We start from the raw sequence: 24,046 nt of genomic DNA on the forward strand, positions 1-24,046 counted from the left end.
AACTCTTTTCCTCTTGGTCAGCAGAACCTTGGACCTTGAGATGAAGGCTATTTAACTGCCTAGTTGCCTCATTTCTTGGCAAACCTTCTGAAAGGAAGCAACAAGGGGTTTCACCACATCTCTGGCCAGCAGACAAGACTCCTATCATCTCCACTGAACTTTGCCCCTTATTTTTATGTCCTGTCCTTTCGGATTCCGGTGTTATTCTTCCAACTGACATTAAGTTCAGTGGTCTGTAATTCCATGGACATGTTTTGTCGTACGCCTCTAGTAAAGAAATTACTTTAGTTATCTGGCATGACACCTTTTTCCAATGAGTTATTAAGTATGAGTAATTATAACTCTGCTATCTCTTTAGATTCTTTAAAATACGTGAATGCAATCCATCTGGACCAGGATTCTTATCATGCATGTGTTTGTTTAGTTTATATAATATATTCACCTTCTATATTTTATGGGCACTTATCTCATTAATCATCTCATTTAATGTCAAGTCTACTGTTCAGTTATCCTCTTGAGGTGATATAATTATTTAATATTTCTACCGTCTCTCCTATCTCTAAATCATAACTTGTGATATCCCGTAATGGTTCTTTTCACAACACGTCCTTTCTTTTCAATTGGTATGCCTGTAAAATATTTGACTTTTGTTTTATATTTTCTATTATCTCTCTTTTCCAACCCTTTAACTATGTAATTCACTTGATCTGCCTGCTCCAATGCCAATTTTCAAATGGTTCATGCAGTATCTAGGGATAATGACCTTTGAGGCCCTGCTTTGCCATTCTCCTTTTTTGATTTGTTCTTCATGTCTGTTATACAAATGGACAGATTTACTTACAAATTCACTGGATGTTTCCATTAAAGCTTTGATGAAAGTTTAGTAGACTCTATTAACTTAATCTAAAAAGTGCCTTTTCTTTTACTGTTTTGAATCCATTCAGACCAAACTCCAACTCCAACTCGTTTCCTTAAGAATTGTGAAGAGGTAGGGCTTTTTAATGAGCTGGCAAGTCCATTTGAAAATGAATTTAAGAAGGCTTCAGAAGATGACATCAAAAAGGTGAATAGTATTTATGTCTAGACTTTCTTAATATTGAAACATGGTTTCATGGCAACAGTTGGTATGACTGAGCTAAATTTTCAGAGGATGTCTTGTTACAATGTTTACACAGATCTTTAATGTAACTAATTACTGAATAATGTACTTTGGACAACAGATATTTTGTGACCCCTTTCTGGTGCAGTCGGTTCAGATATAATGCGGTAGTTCTGTTTGCGTGCCATCCTGCATTATAAGAAAATCATGCAGTAGCAGCACCGTTTAAACTAATGTGGCTGGAATCGCATTATAGCCAATACAGATAATGAAAGTTTCCATTCTACAAATAACAGTCTAAATTATCCAATCATGTTCAAGCCAATTCGTGTTGAAGAAACATGCTTTATAACAAAACCGGCAGTATTGTATGTAGCACCAAAATAGCAATCCTGGTTTAAGTCTGAATGTATTTATTACTTATCCTTTAAGTTTTACATATGATGAATTTGCCATTTTTGAAGATACTAAAAGGAATGTGAACTTCAGAAATTGTAGTGAATGGACAAAATTCTCTGGGGAAAGTGTGGATAAAATATTGTGGAAAATGTGATAATTGGAAATATTTTAATGAATCTGTGCAACTCATTGGTGTCTTTACGAAAGACACCAATGAGTTCCTATCACAGCCACATTTTTAAACAAAACATAGAATGTAACTGGTAAAAAACTTCCATCTTTGATTATAGTTATAATATTTCTCTTGATTGCCCAATCAGTTACAAACAAAATGTTTTCTACATCTGTTCATGCCTTCACTGCTCAATTAGCTGAATACAGAAAGCTTTGTTTTAACTGGCACCTTGTGAACTAGCTTTCTCGATAAACAGGCAAAAATGATATACCTCAATTACAGCCAAGTTTATTGTATTATTCTGTCCAATTATAATAGCTTTTTAAAATTTACTTACCTTGGTATAAATATACTTGTTGTTCAATCAAATGACCACACGAAATACAACAGTTGATTCAATTTCGAGTGAGTTTCTCCTCAAATACTGCAATCTACCTCAGTGTCCGAATAGTCAGTTGAGGATGCAAGTGAGAAGGCTGTCTGCCGATAAGTTTTATTTAAGGCAAAGTCGCATTATTATTTAAATGATTTATGCTATAAATAATGTATAACGATGATGTGCATACCTCTATCATGCTTCCATTACTTAGCACATGTTTTGCATTGATTATGTGGACTCGTCAATATCCAGAATATTTGATCAGTCGGCACACTCCTGGCTCAATAGGTGCTAGATAATAAAAGGTTTACTGTATTTCGATTTTTTTTTTTTCTCCCAATTTTGTTCAAGAGGAATAATGCATTTTTGAAGATCCTGGAATTGAAGTTGAATCCAGGAAGAATGTGTGCTCTACACACTTCTTGAGACCAGTGACCAAGCAGTTTGTGATAGTACAACAAGCTGCTTGCCAATTGTAAAGGTTCAGCAAGATTGATTACTTCAAATGCTAACTGAATATTCTGAATGTGGTGGGAAGAAATTGGTCGATGAAAACTGACAGCTGGGACCTACCCATAGTCTTATTGTGGAGACATGAAAAGACCACTTATCCTAGGATATACAAAATTATGAGCAAAAAAAGAATTAGCGTACATTTTGGTGGAAACCTTCAGTCATCTTTTTAAGGACTTCTGGTAATTGCTTAGTTGCTGAGAGTCTATATAAATTGTAGTGTGCATAACACATGACATGATTGTACGCAATCTAATTTGGTAAAAGGGCCTGATGCCCGCTCCTTTGGAACCTCTACTAAGCAGCAATGTGGCAGGAGGGGTTCTTCTGGAGCAGAACAAGCCTGCCATTTTGTTGCCTGCCATTTTGGATCCTTGTAATTACGTATTTTTTAGACCGTAGGGTCTTCAAATTTCTAAGCCTATAGCTTTGTCAGTACTAATGTATACAAGTTGATTTATTCATGTTTTTCGTGACATTGTTCATATTTTTTATATTGTGCTGTGATTAACTGGGCACATCTTATTGTTGGTTATCTTTACATTATGTTAATAAATTCATGCCTAAGGACAAAAATTCAAACCATACAGTTTTCTAGAAATATATATATAATTGCTCAAAATTGGTATTGATTTTAGTTTTCACTGAAGTCTATGGGTTTCATTGCTTAGATGCCCTTGGACATGTCACCACTTGCTTTACCGGCAGTTAGAACTAAAGTGGAAGATATGCCGATTGTGGAAACAAGTCATCAGAATAGTCCCCTCCCTCACCCAGAGTCAACCACCAGTGATGAAAAGGTACTAAGTTTACATTATCAATTATTTTAAGTTGCAGCTTGAAATTTTCTGAAGAAAATGAAGGTTAATTTAAGGAGAGAAACTGAAGAGAATCTGAAATCTGTTTCTCATTGCATAAAGCTAGGATAGCAGTGGGAGTAAGTAAAACTGATTGGTTAAATTGAACAAAAATATGTTGCGAACAATTTTGAAATGAAGTTGCTAAATTAAATGGATTTATTTTTAAAAATACACCACACAATCTTCTCAAAAATCACATTGGCACTGTCTTTTGCAGCAACTTAATTTCCAGATGTTCTTTTGAAATTAGAATGTTTTATAGGAAAAACCCACATGAAAGAAACCCTTAGGGATAAAATCATGTACTTTAAAAAAGTTGCTGACGTTAGCAGCTACGGAACAAACCACATGCTCACCACATGGAAATGTGCCTCAGGAAGGACTTGTCAGAATAAATAACTGACAGAAACCAGGCTCAGGGGAAGTTGTGATTTAGATTAGTTTGGTTGATATTGTTTATATTCATATAAAATCTGATGTTAAGTTAAATGTTTTGGCAATTGATGTAGTAGTAACGTTTTGGTCACAATCAGTGTGTGTTCAAGATTGTTGAGGCTGTTAGACTGAGATGAAATTTGCCAGTTCTCAGCATGCCATTAGCTGAAGTGTTAAGTAGAAGTAGTAGTATTTTCAATCAAGAGGGAAATAAAGTTGGTGTGGATTACAGCATCCTACACTTGACCAAGTGGATGATAACGGACATTGAGTGTCTGCATACTAGATTGTCTTTCACTCCAAACTGTAAAAGGATGCATGGGGATTGGGAAGTAATTTAGAAGATAAGAAATGGAAACAAGAATTCTATTTCAGACAAAGCTTTCATTTTCTGCAAAAGACAGTGCCCTCAAGGCTCAAAATTAAGAAAGCTGGACCAGTAATTGTAAGATAATTAATGCGCATGAAAATGTTTGGCTATTACAGTACAACAAACAAGGATGCTGAAAATGTCAGCATGTCAGGCAGCAGCTTGGGAGAGAAAAACAAGATTAATGCTTTAGATCAATGGATTTTCATCAGAATTGGGAAAAAAGTTTCTGGCGTTTGTAGGTTTAGCCTATGCTTTTTAGTTTTTAGGATTTTATTCAAGATCTTTTCTTTTCAGGAAACAGCCTTTAATATTTTTCTCTCTGCTGTTTAACTTCAAAACAATCTTATTTGTTATTTTTCTGCTGAAGGATCTCTTGTAGATGATTAACGTATTTTTAAAAGTGTTGACTTTTCTGCAATGCAGTATTTGTAATGCAGTAAAAATATAATTAAAAATTTGTTTTAATATCTGATCTAGCTGTCAATATCCCAGCAAAAAGGATACAGCTAATGTACAACCAGCGAGTTGCTAGTTCCAACTTCTGACTAGCCACTTAGTCTGAGAAAGCAAGTCATAGGACTGGTCTTTGTTTCATATTGTATCTGATCTGTGTTTGTACCTCACCGCAACACCTCAGAGGGACCAGACAATTTTGATATTGAGAATTCAAGGCATTAATCAGCTTACGCAGAGGTAGTATTATGCATCTTTGGAGCAAGTGGGGCATGATGCTGGATCTCCTGGCTCAGAAATAGGGACATTGCCACTGTGTCACATGAACCTCGAATGTTGTCCAATATTTTCTAATCAACCTGTAAAAAGATATTATTACATACCTCTGGCACTGGTGGCACTTGAACTCAGGTCTCCTGGCTCAGAGTTAAGGATAATGACACTGCTCCACAAGAGCCACTTAACATTGTATTATGTATTTTCAGTCAACCTGTTCATGTTACAACATTCCTCCCTCCCTCAAGTGGGACTTGAATCCAGGCCTCCTGGCTCACAAGTAAATGTTGCACAATTTTATAGTGATCAGAGTTTAACACCAGAAATGTCACTAATTTTAATTCATTTCTTTGAGTTGCTACCCTTCACATACTGTCTCTCAGAAACAGTTCAACTCTAATTTTCAGTAGATCTAGTGCATTAGTCAGAAAAAAATGAACTAAAAACTAGTAAGGCAAGCATTTTTTATTTGAAAAATGCAGTTTTTTATTGTAAAATAAAATAATTCTGTTTTGTAAGGAAGCTGATATGAAGTTTAAATGCTAAAATTCACTTAAATTTTATTATATTAAGGTATTGGAGTTAAATTGATTATGATCCACAGAAATTTTTTTTGTGCATCGCTTTTGGACATAATATTGAAATCTGTTACCAAATAAATCCTTGGTACCATTTAGCAATCATGTAGAAGGTTGTGACTTTAACTGACATCAAAACTGTTATCAGGAAATGAAAAATTATTGATTTATAGCGAGTCTGTTCTGTATTAGTGCCCAGAAAAGTAATTTCAAATGTGATGTTACATATACTTTACCTACACACATGTTTTATGCGCTTAGGAAACATGAAACTTACTCACCAATATATTTTATGATTTGGGGTTTGAGGTTAGGGGAATTTAAACAGTTTAAATATTATAGGTCAGCTAACCCATCAGTGTTTGGCACAAGCCTGACCCATCCTTATAATTGGGTTGATGAATAAAGCACCTGTTAGGTCCCCTGCCCTTTGAACTATCAAAGCCTTTAAGTAGTCAATTTATGGTCCCTTTTGGATTTCAATCTGCTTCAACTGTCATAATAGGCTGAGCAATGCATGGGAGTGACAGCAACAACCATTCTTTTCACCAATATTGGTGAAACATTGGGAAGAAAGGGAGTTGCTCCTTCTGTACATATCGGGGTCTCTACTGAGATGTTATTCACCAGCAGACTCCACAGAGTCTTCAGTGCAGCCTTCATATTCTTCTCTGCCTTGCCCATCCCTATACAATAAAGGCTCCTCTTATCTGTTGGTTGGAGTTTTGTATTCTTGGGATTTTCTGGCAGGCCCAGCATGCCCATTTGTCTCTTCTGGCATTGCTGCAACTACATGAACTGCTGACCAATTTGTTTGGCACTCTCAAAAATAGACTTTCCTTCCACTGAGGAGCAATAGTTGCAATTGACCTTTTTCAAAAGGAGGTAAAGTGCCTAGGTTGAAAATGAGGTTTTGCTTCTCCAGCTTATGTTGAACATCATTGGAACACTATCACAGGTCAGTGACAGAAATGGGAGCAAGGTGATTTATTGAAATCATGAGAAACTAGAACGTCATGATTGGTCCTTTCCGCAGAGCGAAGGCATTCTGCAAAGCGGTCACCCAGTTTGTATTTGATTTCTCAGTTTAAAGGAGATTGCATTTTGAGCACACATACAGAAGAGTAAAATGCTGCTTCACCTGGAAGATGTGTTTGCAGCTTTGGTTGGTGAGGAGGGAGGAGATAAATTGTGATGGAAGAGTCAGCCAAGGTGTGATGGAGGGAATGGTCTCTGCAGAATGCTGAGAGTGGAAGTATGGGAAAGATGTGTTTGGTGGTGGTATTCTGCTGGCAGAATGGCAGAAGATGATCTTTTGAGTGCAGAGGCTGGTGGAGTGGAAAGTGAGGAGAAGAGGAACCCTATTATTTTTCTGGGATGGAGGGAAAGGGGTGAGGGCAGAACTAAGAGAGATGGGTCAGACACATTTGACAGCCATGTCAACCACTGTTTGTATGGGTGTGTCCTTGTTTCAGGAAAATGGAGGAAATGTCAGAGCTCTGGAGGAATAACATCATTGTACAGATGAGACTGGCAAACTGAGAAACTGGAAAGGTATCCTTGCAGGAAGTGGGATGTGAGGAAGTGTACTTGGAGCTAACTGTAGGATTCATGGTTTGTAGTGAATGTTGGTGAACAGCCTATTGTTATGGACCAGACCAGACCAGACCAGACCTCAAAATACATTAAGATGGTAGCCTAGACCCTACTTTACAGGTAAATGTAAGGTGTTGCATTCCAGATGCAATCCGATTAGTCAAACTACTCGACAATATGCAAAACACAACTTATTCAAACACCAAAGAGCTATTGTCTCATTCTTTTCAATGAAATTCAAAGAAAATCATTAATTATTTTGGTTGATTTTAAAATGTTGCAGTGAAGATATAGCAGCTGTTATATTCTTTCTAAGTAACAAGGAAGGCAAACAGCAAACTTTCTCAATGCTACTCATAACTGCAATTAATTCAATTGCATATCTGTGATATTATGAATAATGAACTCTGAAGTTGGTGCTCTTGTAGATGAAAGGTGGGTGTGCAAGGCAATTGTGCTATTTATTCACTTGATTACACTGAAGTAACAAAACATTCTGGCCAAGATTGTCAAATTCAAGGCAGAAATTGTGAGCCAGGCCATTCCTGGTATTACGCTATCCAGTAGTGCCCACCAATGCTTTTTTATGATGGGATGCCAGGGACTGGTTGGAATCAGGCTCCTGCCTCCGAAAGCAGGTCCAGCTGAGCAGATGTTGAAAATGCCACATTAGAAGACCTGCTCACTGGGGCATTGACCATTTTTGTAAATGATGTTCAGCACTATTATGCCTCACCCACCTCAATTCCAAATGCCTAGTGTACCCTCCATATCCCCTCATATCTTCCATATCCCATGTCCCATGTTAGAGTGCTACCTCCATATTCCAAAGCCTCTTCCACATTTATCCTTCTTTCCCATGTTTTACTTGACCCTGAACTAAACTTGTACTCCTTTCTCAATTTCTATTTGAATATCATCACAACAGTACGAATGTGGGTTCCAGTGTTAACTTGAAAATGTGTTACATGAATAGAGTTGAAAGTGTACTGATTGAGTTGGAATCTGTCGTTGAATGCTCTCTTCTCATCCATGTGGCTCATTTTAAACCCCAAGTGAAATGGGAGTGGATAGACAATAAAAATTATCGATTTTTACAGAAGGACATTTGGGTCCAACATGCCCACTTCCTCCTCAAGATTACACATTTCGATGCTGGCAAGAAAAGTACTTGTCACATTTCCTCTTTGAATGTGATTGGGTGCTTATTGATGCAAAACATTTTTGGGGGAGAAAGGCATCAATGTGACTGTTCAAAAATACTTTTTTACTTGGTTCCAAATTTTACTTCAGCAGAACAGATTTTCAAAGCTTGGGAAAGTGACCAGGGAAACAGAGGCAAGTTTAAGCATCAATTCAGCGCAGTATTAAAGTTGTCATTGTCGTATTTGAATGAAATCTCACTTAATTCATGCACAGTAACTTCTATTGTTCAATCACTGCCAACTCACGTGCTTGGAGTTAAAAATTGCCCACATGGATGGGGAGAGAACATTGAACTATATAGAAATATGTATAGCTGCATAGTGAAGAGAACAGAATAGATGACAAAAAAGAAAATAGTAGAGACGCTTTTCCATCATACCACTGGAGAGTAATTCACTATCTCCTGAAAAATACTCCGGGCATTAAGGCACATAGAATCCCACAATATGTCTGGGTAACAAGTTGCGCTTGACAAAATCTCTAGGGAGTCACTAGGTTAATTTCAACTTTTGAAAAAGTAAGCAATTGTGCAGGAAGTAGCACAAAATAATGTAAATGCACTCATAACACTGTAGAAATTGAATAACAACCCAGAAACTGCTGGAGCAGCTCACCTCTTGACAAGTGCTGGGAATTACTTCAACCTTCAGATCAAAACTTTTTCATGGCAATTTGCTGCAAATATATCGTAGCAACACCAGAGAGAGACCTCATGAAAATCTAGGCGAATCAATGGTCTATCCTTTTAACCAATCAAATTTAACATTAGAAAAGGGCAGTCGATGAATTTGAATCAAATTAGATATAGAAAGAGAAATAGAAAGTGAAGAAATATTGGACTAAGAGAGAGACAGACACAAAGAAAAATTAAGGAGGAAAGTTCAATTGAAAAAGACCTCTGAGAACAAATTTTATCTGCAATAGTGATATTAATAGTTTCAACTGTTCCCTTTCTGAAGCTCCAAGACTCCGGATCACAAATCACATGATTAACAAGATCCTTACAATGTGAAATACCAATGCTAAATGACTGTGACGAGTGTCATTTGTATTTAGGGTATAAATACAGCAACTTGTTAACAATCAAAAGGAGATGGATAGTGTGTTCCTGCTTTTTGCAAGGATCCTTGCAGACTGACAAAAATCCATCCAACAATTTATGGAATTGCACATTTCATGGTGTATATCTTCCTCACCACAAATTGCTATGATTTTATGCAGTTTCCTGAACTTCATATTATTTTTCTAGCAATTTGAGTTATTAGCACAATATAACAACTTCTTCGCTGCTAGCTCAGTCCACTTATAAGTCTGTTGCTTACAGTTCATACCTTTGAATTATTATACTGTATCAATGCATATATTTCAAAACAAAGTATTCATAAAAAAAACTATCTGACAACTCTCTCAAAGTCACCCTGTTCGATCACCCACCTCTTTAAATATCTAACCATTCTCCCTTAATTTATTTTCACACTCTGTTTTCATTGCACAGTAATTCAGATTCTTTGCATATAGTTTGGTTGCTGTTTTGAGCACTATCACCAATGTCTGCGTTTTCTTGCAGTAACATTGCAACCAGGATTGTACATACAACTCCAAGGATGATTATAGTACAGGCTTGAGAATTTATGTTCTATCCTTCTGACCCTACATTGAATATCTGGCTGGCTGCTACACTGATAGTTTTGTTGAGCTAACTGTCAATACCTAAAGTCAGTCTTCTGCATTGTCTCATATAGTCTAGTTATATTGCCCTTCTTTATTTTCATTTTCTAGTCTCATTGCCTTATATTTTAAATGCTCTTGGATGTTTATGACATCATCTTTTAAATCGATTTTAATCCCATTGTTTTTGGTTTCTTCTCTGTCTACATGTTGTCCAATGTTTGTTTATTATGTCTACCTACATTTCTCAATCTCTAGCTTTCCTTATATTGTAGAGACGCGAGTAGAAGAGGCATGCACCAAGAACTACCTCAGTCAGTACGAGAACTGAACTTATACCATCAATGCCAATAAGCATCACATCTAACCATTTGATCTATTTAGCATTACTGCATTTGGTTTATAATGATCCAGTGAAGTGCCTTCAGACACTTTATTACGTTAAAGGTATTTTTTAAATGCAGTTTTGACGGAGTTGAGTTCTCATCTCTGACACTCCATGCAATACTTCACTGAAGTATCAACTACTGTATGTCAATATTTAAGTTTTGGAGTGTGGATGCCACAGCCTCCAACTCAGGTGGAAAACTGTTACCACTGTTTAATGTTGTGTTCCTGTTGTTTAAAACTCCATTAATCAGTTTGGTGTCTCATGTAAATACTTTGCATTTGTCCCTAGTTCCCAATTGTTTATATATTTTTATACCGTAAGTGACCATGGGCTAACTAAGCACTGTGTGGCATGTTGCTTATGATCGCTTGTTGTATTGATGCAGCTCTATACAAATCATCTTTTGACATATAAGGTATAATTTATTTTCAGTTCATTTTAGAAGCACGCCTATGATTCCATGCCTTCCTGTACCATGGAAAATTGTATCTCATACATTCTTTTTCTTTTTAGTGGATAGGCACTGCAGCTGCATCTAGTGGCAGAAGTCTGTAATAAGGCATTGCAGAGTTTTTTTCATGGTAGTCTAGATGTTAATACTTAAATCTAGAAAGATTGTTAACAAGGATTTCATTGAGATATATAAATGTGAAGTTGTATAATAGTTGAATGAGATAGCAGATATAGTAAAGGCAAAAGTATTTGTGATGCTTGAAGTGCTACTGAATCATATAAACAAAATGCAAGGTTACTGGAAGTATGACTTAAGTTTTCTTAAATACGCAAAAAGCAAATGATTAATATTTCTGTAGGTGAATTTTTTAAAAAATTATATTTGTTAATGTATAAAATTTATTCTTTTATGGAAATACATTTGCTATAAAAGTGATAAGGGTTGCTAAGAAAGTCAGCAGAGCTTGGAATAAAATAATGTACCTGGGAGGTCAATCATTTATGGAGGACATTTATGATCTCATTAAATTTATTATTGCCTATTCATTATTGGATGGATTTAATGTCAGCTTTAAATAGTGGTAACAGTCTTCCACCTGAGTTGGAAACTGTGGGATTCACTCCAAAACTTAAATATTAATGTATGGTAGGCTGAAAGATCATTGAAATTTTGCATGGAATGTCAGAGATGAGAATTCAACTCTATCAAAGCTGTGTTTAAAAAATGCCTTTAACATAATAAAGTGTCCAAATGCACTTTGTTGGAGCATTATAAAGCAAAATTTAGCACTGAGCCACGTAAGGATATATTGGGGCAGATAACTAAAATCTATGTCAAAGGGGTAAGTTTGAGGAACATCTTTAAAGAAGGACAAGTAGACAGAGACCTTTAAGGATGAAATTCTAGAGCTGAAGGCACAAGAATGGTGGAGTATTTAAATTTGGGAACTTTGAAGCAACCAGAATTGGAGGATTAAAGATACGGAGTGCTGTGGGGTTGAGGTGATTAGAGATTAGAAAGGCTGAGATCATGAAGGGATTTGAAGACACTTGTGAAATTTTTAAAGCTAAGACATTGATTAAATGGTAGATAGCATAGGTTGATGTAGTGGTGATGGATGATCAAGGACATGGGCATCAGATTTTTAGATAATCTCCAGTTTACAGAGGGTAGAATATGGCCATGAGGTGTGTTGGAAAGGTCTGGTCTAGAAGTTGCAAAGGCTTCAGTAGCATCAGATGAGCCTGAGGGGAGGTGTGGGTGAAGCTGTGGAAGTGGAAATATCCAGTCCTGGTTATGCAGAGATAAGTGACTAAAAACTCATCTTTTTAAACTGTGATGCAGTTCTGTTGCGCAGTTCTCTTTAAGACAGATGACATCACAACATGTTACACTTAGGTATGAAAGGTCCATATCTTACACTCTATAAATTCAGTTGCTTGTCAGTTTGCAAATTGGTCTGTTAGTCAGCCAGTCAACTGCATATATAATGAAATAGTAATTTAAGTATGCAAATAACCCGCAGACTTGTATTGAAAACAACAAATGTTGGAGATGACTCTTCATCAGAGAGTCATTTAGATTCGAAACATTACCTCTGTCCCTCCATGAATGTTGCCTGACCCGCTGTGATCTCCAGCATTTGTTTTTAGTTCAGATCCCAGCATCTGCAGTAATTTGCTCCTATCCAGACTAGTACATCTGAGAAATGATATTAATGTACCTAGTTAGTTGTTAATAAACTTCTAGATACCAATACAAACACGACTCTGTAATATATGTTACATGTGATAACATATAGGAAGCCACAAAACACATAAAATATTATCGTTCTCATTCTGCTTATGCATTAAGCAGTTGCCAGTAGCTGGAGTCAGTAGCTAAGGAACAAAGTTCATGGCAAGGATCAAAGACCAACGCTTTGGGTCTTTCCAGTATTAAATTGGAGGAATTGTCTACTCTTGCTGCACAAATTTCAGACAAGCAGTCAGATAATTTAAAGGCAGTGGTAGAGTGAGGAGAGTGCTGGTGAGGTTTAGCTTGGTGTTATCAAACATGTGAGAATGGACCATGCAGTTTCGAATGATGATGTTAAGAGAGAAGGGCAGGATATATGACAGAAATGGCAGAGGCCGTGGTTAAATTTTCAGGGAAACTAGAGATAATGGTGTGGGTACATGTTACAGGTGATTTTCTAGCACTGATTAGATAAAGAATGGAAACAGCGGAGTGCGTTCCCATCCTAATGGAGGACAGATGTTGGGAGGTAGATACTATTGTCAACCAAGTGACAGACTTGATTGGCAGTTTGATAATGATGAAGAGAGTGAGTTTGGATGATGATTTGTAATTTTGATAAGAGTTATTTCTATGCATTGGCTGGACCTTTCACCAGATTGGGGGATTCAAACCTGGGTTCTAGGCAAGAAGGCCACATTTTATGCTTTTTTTGAAACATTAACTGGACATTTGTGTCACTGCCATTTGTCTATTTTTATGAAGTACAAAACAGTTGATCTCATAATATCAGTAACTCAAAGACCGAATTTGTTTTATGTGAAGGATTTGGGATGTTTCTGAAAGCTGTGATAAAGAACTTAATTAATTTTTAAAATGTTCTTCTGTGGTATTCCTATAGCCTTCTAAATCATTTTATTTAGTTCCATAGTAGATATTTCATAGCAAACTTGTAAAAAAAAGTGCTCTAACAATGCAGCAGACAAATCAAATTGTCAATCTTCCATGTCTGCTATTTCTTTAAGAATGACATTTTAAAATTTCTCCAAATGTATGAACTATTCCAGCTGTTTGAGCTGTGTGTTATTTGCAGGTTATGCGTGTTATTATATTATGTGTAAATGCACAATTCACCGTTTTGAATCAGTGATTCGAAAGATCCTGGTGATCATAATAGTCAGTGGAGGCTCAGTATATATGCCACATTGTTTTTTAAGTAACCGTGGTATCAAATTTGTCTAAATATATTTGTCATCCTATTGATCTGTGTTGTGATTTGTGATGCATTCTGGGGGCCAAAGTATCTTCTGTTAAACTATAGTTAAAAATGATAGAAATCAACTTCTGACTTTCAGTCCCATCTTGGCTCGGCCTAGCAGCTGTCGCTAGAAATGACAGACTTGACGCACATTCTATTAAGGCTGAAAATGTGTTGCTGGAAAAGCGCAGCAGGTCAGGCAGCATCCAAGGAAAAGGAGAATTGACGTTTCGGGCATAAGCCCTTCTTCAGGAATTCCTGAAGGAGGGCTTATGCCCGAAACGTCGATTCTCCTGTTCCTTGGATGCTGCCTGACCTGCTGCGCTTTTCCAGCAACACATTTTCAGCTCTGATCTCCAGCATCTGCAGTCCTCACTTTCTCCTCGCACATTCTATTAAAACAACATAAATGCTGCATTCAATATTCAATACAATAGGAGTAATAGATTGAGAGTTTGCTGTGATAGTCAAAGAGTATGGTACTGGAAAAATACAGCCGGTCAAGCAGCATCCGAGGAACAGGAGAATTAACGTTTCAGGCATAAGCCCTTCATCAGGATTGAGCCTTGTGCGCCAAGGGGATTGAGAGATAAGTGGGAGGGGGATGGGGCTGAGGGAAGGTAGCTGGGAATGCAATTGGTAGATGAAGAGGGAGGGGGTGGTGGTGAAAGTGATAGGTTGGAGAGTAGGATGGAGCAGATAAGTGGGAAGCCCCCCCTTCAGCTACCTATCACACTCTCAGCTACCCTCCCCCCCTCCCCAGCCTTATTCTTCTCCCTTGCCCTGCCCCCCATTTATCTCTCAGCCCCCTTGGTGCACAAGCCTCATTTCTGATGAAGGACTTATGCCTGAAATGTCGATTCTCCTGCTCCTTGTCTGTTGCCTGACGAGCTGTGCTTTTCTAGCACTACACTCTTTGACTCTGATCTCCAGCATCTGCAGTCCTCACTTTCTCCTTTGCTGTGATAGTGGCAATTAACTGCTGAAATAGTATGGTTTAATTTAATGGATGGAATAGGCTTCTGGTTGTATTGTTGGTTTGTTGGTGTCACCTTGTATGAATTATTTGTAATCTACAATATCAAGTAGTTGCAGTTTCTTTTTTCGGTCAAGTTTGACACTTTTGATGCAATTAGTAGGAATGCACACTTATTTACCTTGAGGCATTGAATCAACATCCCACATTCTATCATGTGTGTTTTTCGCAAATTTTGTCTGTTCTTCTAATCAACTTTTAATGAATAAATCAATGTTATTAATAAAATGAGCATGCAGAAAACATTCACAGTGAAGTTGCCATTGTGTTTGACTAAATTTCTTTGGAATATATCATAACGGGACTGATTTTGCTTTGATTGTATGATTGATTTTAACAGTTTTACAATTGATGGACCATAAACCATGGTTCAGCAAAATGATGCTATATATCTTTGAAATATATATTGAAATTGATCATCGTATCCTGTTCACAAGTTCATCTTATGCTTTCTATTGGCTACTTCAAAAACTGCAGTGTTATTATCTATAACATAAAAAAGCTTGCATCAGATGTGCATTACAAGTTATGACTTCAAATCCCATAATGAAAAGTTGTAAAATTAAATTCAATAAATTTGATAATTTATGGGTTAGCCCCAGGAATAAATTACCTTCAATACTGCTAGATTATTTTAAAACCTCAAATGGTTCACAAAAGACCTTCAGCAAAGGGAGTCTGGCCACTCTGCCTGATTTAGCCAGCACTTGACTCCAGTCTCACAATATGTACTTGACCTCTAATGCCCTCTTTAGTGGCCTAGTAAGGCACCTCAGTCATGAGCAGCTTTGCATCCTGTCACAAACCTTACTTCCTAATGTTTGTGTTTATTAGTTGCTCTTGTCTGTCAACAATTATCATTAGAAATTACTATCAGGATTTTCTACCTATTCACAATCCAGTTACAGATTGCTCTAAAAGGAATGTTTCTGAAGTCTCCCAATCCCATTAACATTTTTGTACCTGTAAAACCAAACTTGTATTCATCAAATGATTGTGTGTATTGCCACAGGCAATTGACAGTAGTAATGCATTGTAAACTTTGTACATTGCACTAACTTCCATTCCTCTTCATAAATTCCTGGACAAATTTGTAATGGAAACTGCTGAGATAAATTTATCATGTTGTAATTGCCACCCACCTTCCAGTAGTGCAGTAAAAGCTCCTAGATAAAGTTCTGTCAAAGATAGAATCAGTTTTAAACAAGTCAGCATTTGAATGTAGGTTTAATAGCACCGTATATTATTAAAGAAAGATCTTTCATGATGTATAATTTAATTTGGAAACTAAAATCTGACACTACGAACTGCTAACTTGTGACACGTGCTGCAACAGTACCTTTACAAATGGAAAAAAAAGTGCAACCTTATTCTTTCACCATCTCTCTGCTTGTTGGTTTAGATTGCCTCCCAATAAGGTAGTGTCTCAATCTCAAAGTTCTCATCTTTGTTTTCAAATTCCTCCATGGCCACACCTTTTCCTACCTCCGTAACGTTTTTTTAGCTTTACAGCTCACCAAAATCTCTGCCTTCTTCAAATTCTGGCCTCTTTCTTGGTCATTCCTGATTCTAATGACTTCACCTTTGGCAGCCATGCTTTTAACAATCTGGGCCCTAGGCACAGAAGTTTCATCCCTAAACATTACTACCTCATTCCCTTTCAAAATCCATTTAAACCTACTTCATTTGTTCTATAATCTGCCTGTTCCTTGATATCAAATTTTATTTGTTGGTGAAACGCTTGGGACATTTTAGTACATTAAAGGCAAGTTGTTATTGAACCATTATCTTCAGATTAACTTTTAGCGTGGATCTTATTTATTTGAGCAGAACTGCTTAACACTGCAAAATAGTTTTATGCCCTTTAGACAGAGCCTCATCTGCCTTTCTTAAGTCTTCTTCCTCCACCTTTGAAAGCTTTTCCTAGCTTATGGATTTGACCAAAGTGTTGAGATTTCAGGATTTGTAAACATTTTGTGAGTCTTGACACTCCCACAAAAGCCCTTTCTGATGCTGCAGTCTGTTTATTTGATCTCATGCACAAATCTTGAGAGCTTAAAAAGGAAAACACCGATAAATGGATCTGTGTTTTGGTGGATAATAGGTATAAATTTACACACCTTACCACCACTTCACTTGAGGACTTTGATTTCCTATTGACAGCTTCCTAACCTCCATCTCATCCCCAGCTCCATTCTGTTTTTCTTTTCGTACCTGTTTTCTTTCTCCTGGTTTGTCTCCCATGTCCAACCTGCTGCTGCTCTTGTGTCTTCCCCTCACAATCCTCTTCTGTTGCATCCTTTACCTCTTCTTTGTCATTGTCATCCTCTTTCTGTTCTTCTTTCCAGATTTCTTCCTCCCTATCCTCTTCTAGCATTGATTACTATGCATCAGTAGACTTGATAATGTATTCAGTGTTACAAAGAATAAATAATCTTATCCTCGAACTCACTATTATAAATAACATGGCAGAGCTGCTAGAGTTATGTGTACTTGTTAAAAAATCAAGTTAATATCATTTTGAAATTTTGATATAGGATGCCCCATTACAACAAACACAAACTGTATCAACTATTCGTCCAGCATCTTTGCAAGTTCCTAATGTACTACTTGCAAATTCAGAAACTGGTGTTGTCATACAACAGGCTTTGCCCTCTCCAACCTCTACTTCTGTCATCACACAGACTCCACCAACAAACAGAAATATAGTGTAAGTATTGAGAATTGTTTTTCATTTATGATGTCAAATATAGTCCAATCAAATATTGGGAAGTTTTGGTCTCAGCATCTGCTTGTCCAGATAAAACGAAATTTGCTTGAAAGTTTCTTAATTAAAAAGTAACTGAATGATCCAATCAGAATCTAACAAGTTGTGCAAGAATGGAAGCAACTGCAGATGTTCGAAATTTGAGATTAAAAGAAATTAGATGTCAGGTTAGCACTTGATAGCATTGTTTCTTTTGAGTCAGAAAATGTGTTTAAGCCCCACCGTAGTCTTGAGCGTGCAATATGGACTGACAATTCAGTACAATTGTAAGGGAATGTTACATTGTCAAAAGTACTGCCGTTTGGATGAGACCTTAAACTAATATCTTTTCTGCCTGGTCAAATAGATGTAAAATATTCTATGCCACTGTTTATATAGGAGCAGGGATTTCTCCTATTCTTCTACAACAGTTTTGACCTAACACCACCACAGGCTGGTTGTTCATCTCATTTATTGTTTATGGGATGTTATTGCATGCAACTTGACCTCCATGCTTATTAAACATTGTTACAAAGACTGCTTTAAGTCGTTAATTTGGTTGTAATGTGCTTGTATAAGTTCAAGTTCTTTATTCCAAGGTTTTTTTTTTGGTTATACCTTAAGAAAAAGCTAAGTATTTTGGGAAAAGGTCATAATTTCATATAGAATTGATTCCAACAAAATTTAAAAATTTTGAATGAAGGGGTGAGTAGTTAAAGCTTTGAAATCATTTATAAATTAGTGCAATTTGAATTGTTTCACCTGCACAGTTGTACAATTTAAAAGTATGCTTCTAATAATTGTACCAATGTTTATTCGAACTGCAGTTACAGTAATTCTAAAATTTTGCTTATTTCTAGACCAGTATCTGGTTCAGTTCCTCTCTTGTTACAGCTACCTAATGGACAGACCATGCCTGTCACTATTCCTGCATCAATCACAAACCCATCTGTCCGTATTCATACAACAGTTCCTGTAAGTGGACAAAAGCATATTAGAATATTACATTAACCTTTTATATTTCTGTAGTATGTTAATCAATTTTAATATGTTTCGGTGAGGGGTGTGGTCTTTGCTTAATCTTTGTATGTTAGTATATGAAATGAGCAAGTTTCTTATTTCACTAATGGCAATGAAAGTCTGTAAGCTTCTACAGAAGGGCATATTGTGATTTCATTCTCCACACCAAACATAGAATTTTGTTGTTGTGTCAGGGACTTGCCTTCTGGCTGGATAGCCAATAAGGGACCCATGCTATCTGATATTGCTAAACCTTGCTAAACCACACACCAATCAGCTAGTTTTAAGGCCACCATTTGGCCTTTCCTTGGAATCAAACTCAATGGCTAGATTTTATGCCTTACAGTAGCCGCTAGCTAATCAGAGGCCAGCAGGGATTGCAGTCACTGAGCACCACTGAGGAGGCCATGGGTTCTTTCTGGTAAGATATCCACATCAGCGTCTATAAGCATGGAGCAGATATGCTGTAGATAAGTAATGCAACAGGGGCTGGGTCTGTAGCACAGGAGTGTGGCTTTCATTGGGCCACTCCCTTTTCTCGTCACTGCTGTCAACCTAAGGTGAGAAACAGCCCGAATTTGTCATGCATATCAAATTGCAACGGGCCCATTTGCAGCTGGGCTAATTCTGGCAATGGCAGAATTTGTACAGCTACAGAAGAGTCTCAATTAGTGGAGGGGCATCAAAGCTGACAGTGAACCTCTCTGCCCAGAAATTATTTCTGGTGGAGGTAGAAATGCAGCAGGGTTCTGGTAGAACACCACCCCATATAATTGAATACCCTTTCTGCCTTCAGACTTGATGCCAGCGAAATTAGAAGGTTCTGCCCAAATTTAGATACTCTGAAGCTGCAAATTTAACAGATATTTCAAATATAAACCAACCATTTAATAAGAAATGGGCAGTTGCAACTTGATACCTTAGAGGGTGAGACTGGGGAATTAATCATGGGAAACAAGGAAATGGTAGCGACTTTGAATAAGTATTTTGCATCATCCTTCACAGTAGAAGATATAAAAGCATCTTCAGAATCAGAGAAAAATGAGCATCAAAGGAATTAAGGAATTTAAAGTAATCTTAATCATCATTAGAGGAAAAAGTACTAAGAAAGTAAATGGGGCTAACAGCTACCTTAGATTCTGGAAAGGCACCAATGGATTGGAAAACCATAAATGTAACTCCACTATTCAAGAATGTAGAGAGGCAGAAAGCAAGAAACAATAGTTCAGTTCATTTAACATCTGTCTTTAAGAAAATACTGCGATCTATTAAGGAGGGAGCAGGAAGACATTATATTATAAAGACATAGCAAATATAATTTTGTGTAAGTGAAATTATGATTGTCAGATTTATTATAGTCCTTTGAAGATGTAACAAACAGGGTGGATAAAATGAGCAAGTAGATTCAGTGCATTTGAGTTTCCAAAGAGTATTTAATAATATACCACATTGGTTGCAGGACAAGATAATGACTTGCAGTGTTAGGCGATGATTTAATAGCAGAGATAGAGGATTGAATAACTGACAAGATGCAGAGAATCAGGATAAACAAATCATCTTCAAGTTGGCAAACTATAACTAGTGGAGTACCATAGAGATCAGTGCTGAGGCCTCAACTACTTGCAATCTGCATTCATGATTTGGTTGAAGGGGCTGACTGTATTGTGGTCTCAAGGTAGGAAAGTAAGTTGTGAAGAGAACACAAATGAGTCTGCAAAGAAATATCAGTAGGTGAAAAGAGTGGGCTGAAGTTTGGTGGAAAGAATAGAAAAGCAGAATACTATTTACCACTGTACAGAGAGATCTGAATGTCCTTGTGCATGATTCACAAAAAGCTAGCATACAAGTTTATGATTAGGAAGGCAAATCAAATATCTGCCTTTATTATAAAAGGGATGGAGTTTTAAAGTCGGGTAATCTTGCTACAGTCCTGCAGGACTATATTGAATCTACACATGTGTTGTGCACAGTTTTGGTCTCTTTACTTAAGGAAGGATGTAATTGCATTAGAAGAAATTCAAATAATATTAACTTGGTCAATTCCTGGAATTGAGGTTGTCTTGCGCAGAAAGATTGGACCTGTGTTTATTGAAGTTTAGAAGGCTTAAAGATTATCTTCTGGCAGCATACAAGATCCTAAGGAAACTTGTCAGGTTAAATGTTGAAAGGAGACAGATGCAGATGCTGGAAGCCAGAGTTAATAGATGTGAAGCTGGAAAAGCACAGCAGGTCAGACCAAATCTGAGGAGTAGGAAAGCTGACATTTTAGGCCAAAGCCCTCTGTCAGGACTGGGGAGGGAGCCCAGAATTATATAGAGGGAGGGTTTGGGGCTGGGGAAAGGGTAGGTGGGATCGAGGTAGATGGTTGCAGGTAGGAGGAGGGGTGGAGCAGAGAGGCGAGTCGGAAAATGGTCATGTCAGGGAGGTTGGTGGGGAGTTACGGTGAGTGGATGCTGGACATAGGATAAGGCTGGGGGTGGACAGATTTTGGAGCTGGTGAAGTCAATATTGAGGCCATTGGGCTGTAAACTCTTTAGATGAAGTCTCAGGTGTTCCTCCAGTTTATGTTTGGCCTCACTCTGGCAGTGGAGGAGGCCAAGTATTGACATGTCGCTGGGGGAGTGGGAAGGAGTATTAAAATGGGTGGCAACTGGAAGATCGGGTTGGTTGATGCGTGCAGAAAGCAGATGCTCTGCCAACCGGTCCCCGAGTCAGCGTTTGGTCTCCCTGATATGGAAGAGACCACACCAGGAGCAATGAATGCGATAGATGAGGTTTGATGGAGTATTGGTGATTCTCTGGTCGATCTAGAAGGATTTTTTAGGGCCTTGGATGGAGGTGAGAAGATGATGTGGGGGCAGGTGTTTCACCCCTTGGGGTTGCCGGGAAATGTACCAGGTGTGGTGGAGAAAGTCGTGCGGAGTGTAGAATTTACGAGGGAGTTACGGGGTGAATAGTCCCTGCGGAAAGCAGACAGGTGGGGAAGGAAAATACCTTTTTGGTGGCAAAAATGTCAGAGGATGATATGTTGGATTTGGAGGTTGGTGGGATGGTACATGAGGACTAAGGGTACTCTATTGTTATGGGGGAAGGAGGTTTGAGGGCAGAAGTGCAGAAGATGGAGGAAATGCAGTTGAGGGCATCATTAATCACAGAGGAGGAGATACTGCGGTCCCGAATGTTAAAAGAATGTTTTTGTTTTGAAAGGTATTTCCCCTTATGAAGAGACTAGAATCAGTTGATATAATTTAAAATTAAAGACTCTGATATTTAAGATGGGATGCAGAGAAATTATTTCCCTTTTGAGTGTTATGTATGTTGAAACTTGTTACCTCAGAATAGTGGCGGTAGGGTTATTTCTTATTTTTAAGGTAGAATTAGATAGGCTGATTACTAACAAGACATTCAAAAGATATAGGGAATAACCAGGAAAGTGTGTTCAGGTTACAATCAGATCAGTCATTGTCTTGTCAAGTGGTGGAGAACTTTGAGGAACTGATCAGCTTACTCGTAATTTAAATGTTTGTATATTCACATGTCAGCAAATGTGGGTGTAATTAATGAGTCCTGTGTTCCTCACTCTGATCTCTTGCATATCTCATCTTGCTCATAGCAACACAGAAAATTGGAGCAGGCCATTCAGCTCTTCGTGCCTGCTTCACCATTGATGCTAATTGTGGCTGATCGTCCAACTCAGAATTGTATTTCCATGTTCACCCCATGCCCTTTGATCCCTTTAGCCCTAAGAACTATATCTTGACACTTTTGTGACCTCAACTGTGTGGGCGGCACGGTGGCACAGTGGTTAGCACTGCTGCCTCACAGCGCCAGAGACCCGGGTTCAATTCCCGACTCAGGCGACTGACTGTGTGGAGTTTGCACGTTCTCCCCGTGTCTGCTTGGGTTTCCTCCGGGTGCTCCGGTTTCCTCCCACAGTCCAAAGATGTGCAGGTCAGGTGAATTGGCCATGCTAAATTGCCCGTAGTGTTAGGTAAGGGGTAAATGTAGGGGTATGCGCTTTGGCGGGTTGGTGTGGACTTGTTGGGCCGAAGGGCCTGTTTCCACTACTGTAAGTAATCTAATCTAATCTAACTGCTTTCTGTGGCAGTGAATTTCACAGGCTTGCCACCCTCTTGCTTAAAAAAAAAACTTCTCATCTCAGTCCTAAATTGCCTACCTTGTATCCTTAAACTTTGAGCCCTAGTTCTAAACTCCCTGGTAATCGGAAATATTCTTCCTGCATTAGTTATATCTAGATCTGTTAGAATCCTGATCCTGCTCTTCTCCCTCCACCTTGCAAAATTTCATTCACTTCTGGGAATATATATTCAACTGATTGGAAATTATGCCTCAGAATTCCTTTATTTCTTCACTTGCCCTTTTGACTTTAAGGTATGTTTGTAATTATTTTAATCACAATGTTTTGGTACACTGTGATATGCCTCTAGTGCATGTGAGAATTAAATACTGACTTTCTGGCCAAGAGGACACTACTACTGCACCACAAGAATCCTGCAACAGCATTCTTATAATGTATTTAATTTACCACACATCTAAGTTATGTGAAATTTAATTCCTTGATGAAGCAATCATGTTGGCAGGTTGTGAAATGCCTTGGGATATTTAGCTGTATGAAAAGAATGGTATAAATGCAGATATATTGGTATTACAAAGATTTTATTGACTGCTCTAATTGTGCTGTTCCATTTTCTACACGATAGATTATCAGGCCTGTCACCATGGTGCCTAATATCCCTGGAATTCCAGGTCCTCCAGTCAGCAACATTGAACCTTCCTCTCCACAACCTATGCAGTCAGAAGCTAAACTGGTAAAAAGAAAAATATGTATACCTTCAAGTTACTGTTCTTGCTTTTATTCGTTTATCATTTTTTTAGTACTTAAGTGTAAATCAAGAGTGCAATAAAAAAAAGTGGAACCCAATAAAAATATGATTAACAATATGATTAAAAGGGGATTCTTTTAATATCCCCTTTTGCTGTCAGATTCCATCTGTATGCACCCTTTTTTGTAGTGATTAATTTGAAAAACTGATTGTTTTAAATTATTTGCTAGTTATATTCTTCATTTTTTTGTTTTAATGTATTTACAAGGTTTTCCTTGTGAATTTTCAGACTGTCAGTGTGAGAAGCGACTAAAACTAGTTTTAAACATGAAAAGTGCTGATGCTTCTCTCTCGTGGCATATGACGTGACAAAAACAATGACTGCAAATCTTTCAAGATTTGGCTTCAAGTTAGTTACTAGATTCTGGGTTAGTGGTGCTGGAAAAGCACAGCAGTTCAGGCAGCATCGGAGGAGCAGTAAAATCGACGTTTCGGGCAAAAGCCCTTCATCAGGAATAAAGGCAGAGAACCTGAAGGGTGGAGAGATAAG

General features: G+C 37.7%; 1 protein-coding gene across 3 annotated transcripts in view; it reads left to right on the forward strand.

The window, feature by feature from the left end:
* Nucleotides 1-24,046, forward strand: part of atf2 (activating transcription factor 2) — a 153,056-nt gene that overhangs the window by 50,135 nt on the left and 78,875 nt on the right. For all 3 annotated transcript variants that reach the window (XM_043693568.1, XM_043693570.1, XM_043693569.1), the window contains exons 4-8: nucleotides 945-1,063; nucleotides 3,237-3,365; nucleotides 17,424-17,596; nucleotides 18,493-18,607; nucleotides 23,374-23,481. In XM_043693568.1, the coding sequence (XP_043549503.1) occupies nucleotides 945-1,063; nucleotides 3,237-3,365; nucleotides 17,424-17,596; nucleotides 18,493-18,607; nucleotides 23,374-23,481 (644 nt within the window). The remainder of the gene's footprint in view (nucleotides 1-944; nucleotides 1,064-3,236; nucleotides 3,366-17,423; nucleotides 17,597-18,492; nucleotides 18,608-23,373; nucleotides 23,482-24,046) is intronic.

Source organism: Chiloscyllium plagiosum, chromosome 7 (genome assembly GCF_004010195.1).
Source record: "Chiloscyllium plagiosum isolate BGI_BamShark_2017 chromosome 7, ASM401019v2, whole genome shotgun sequence".
Classification (NCBI taxonomy): Eukaryota; Metazoa; Chordata; class Chondrichthyes; order Orectolobiformes; family Hemiscylliidae; genus Chiloscyllium; species Chiloscyllium plagiosum.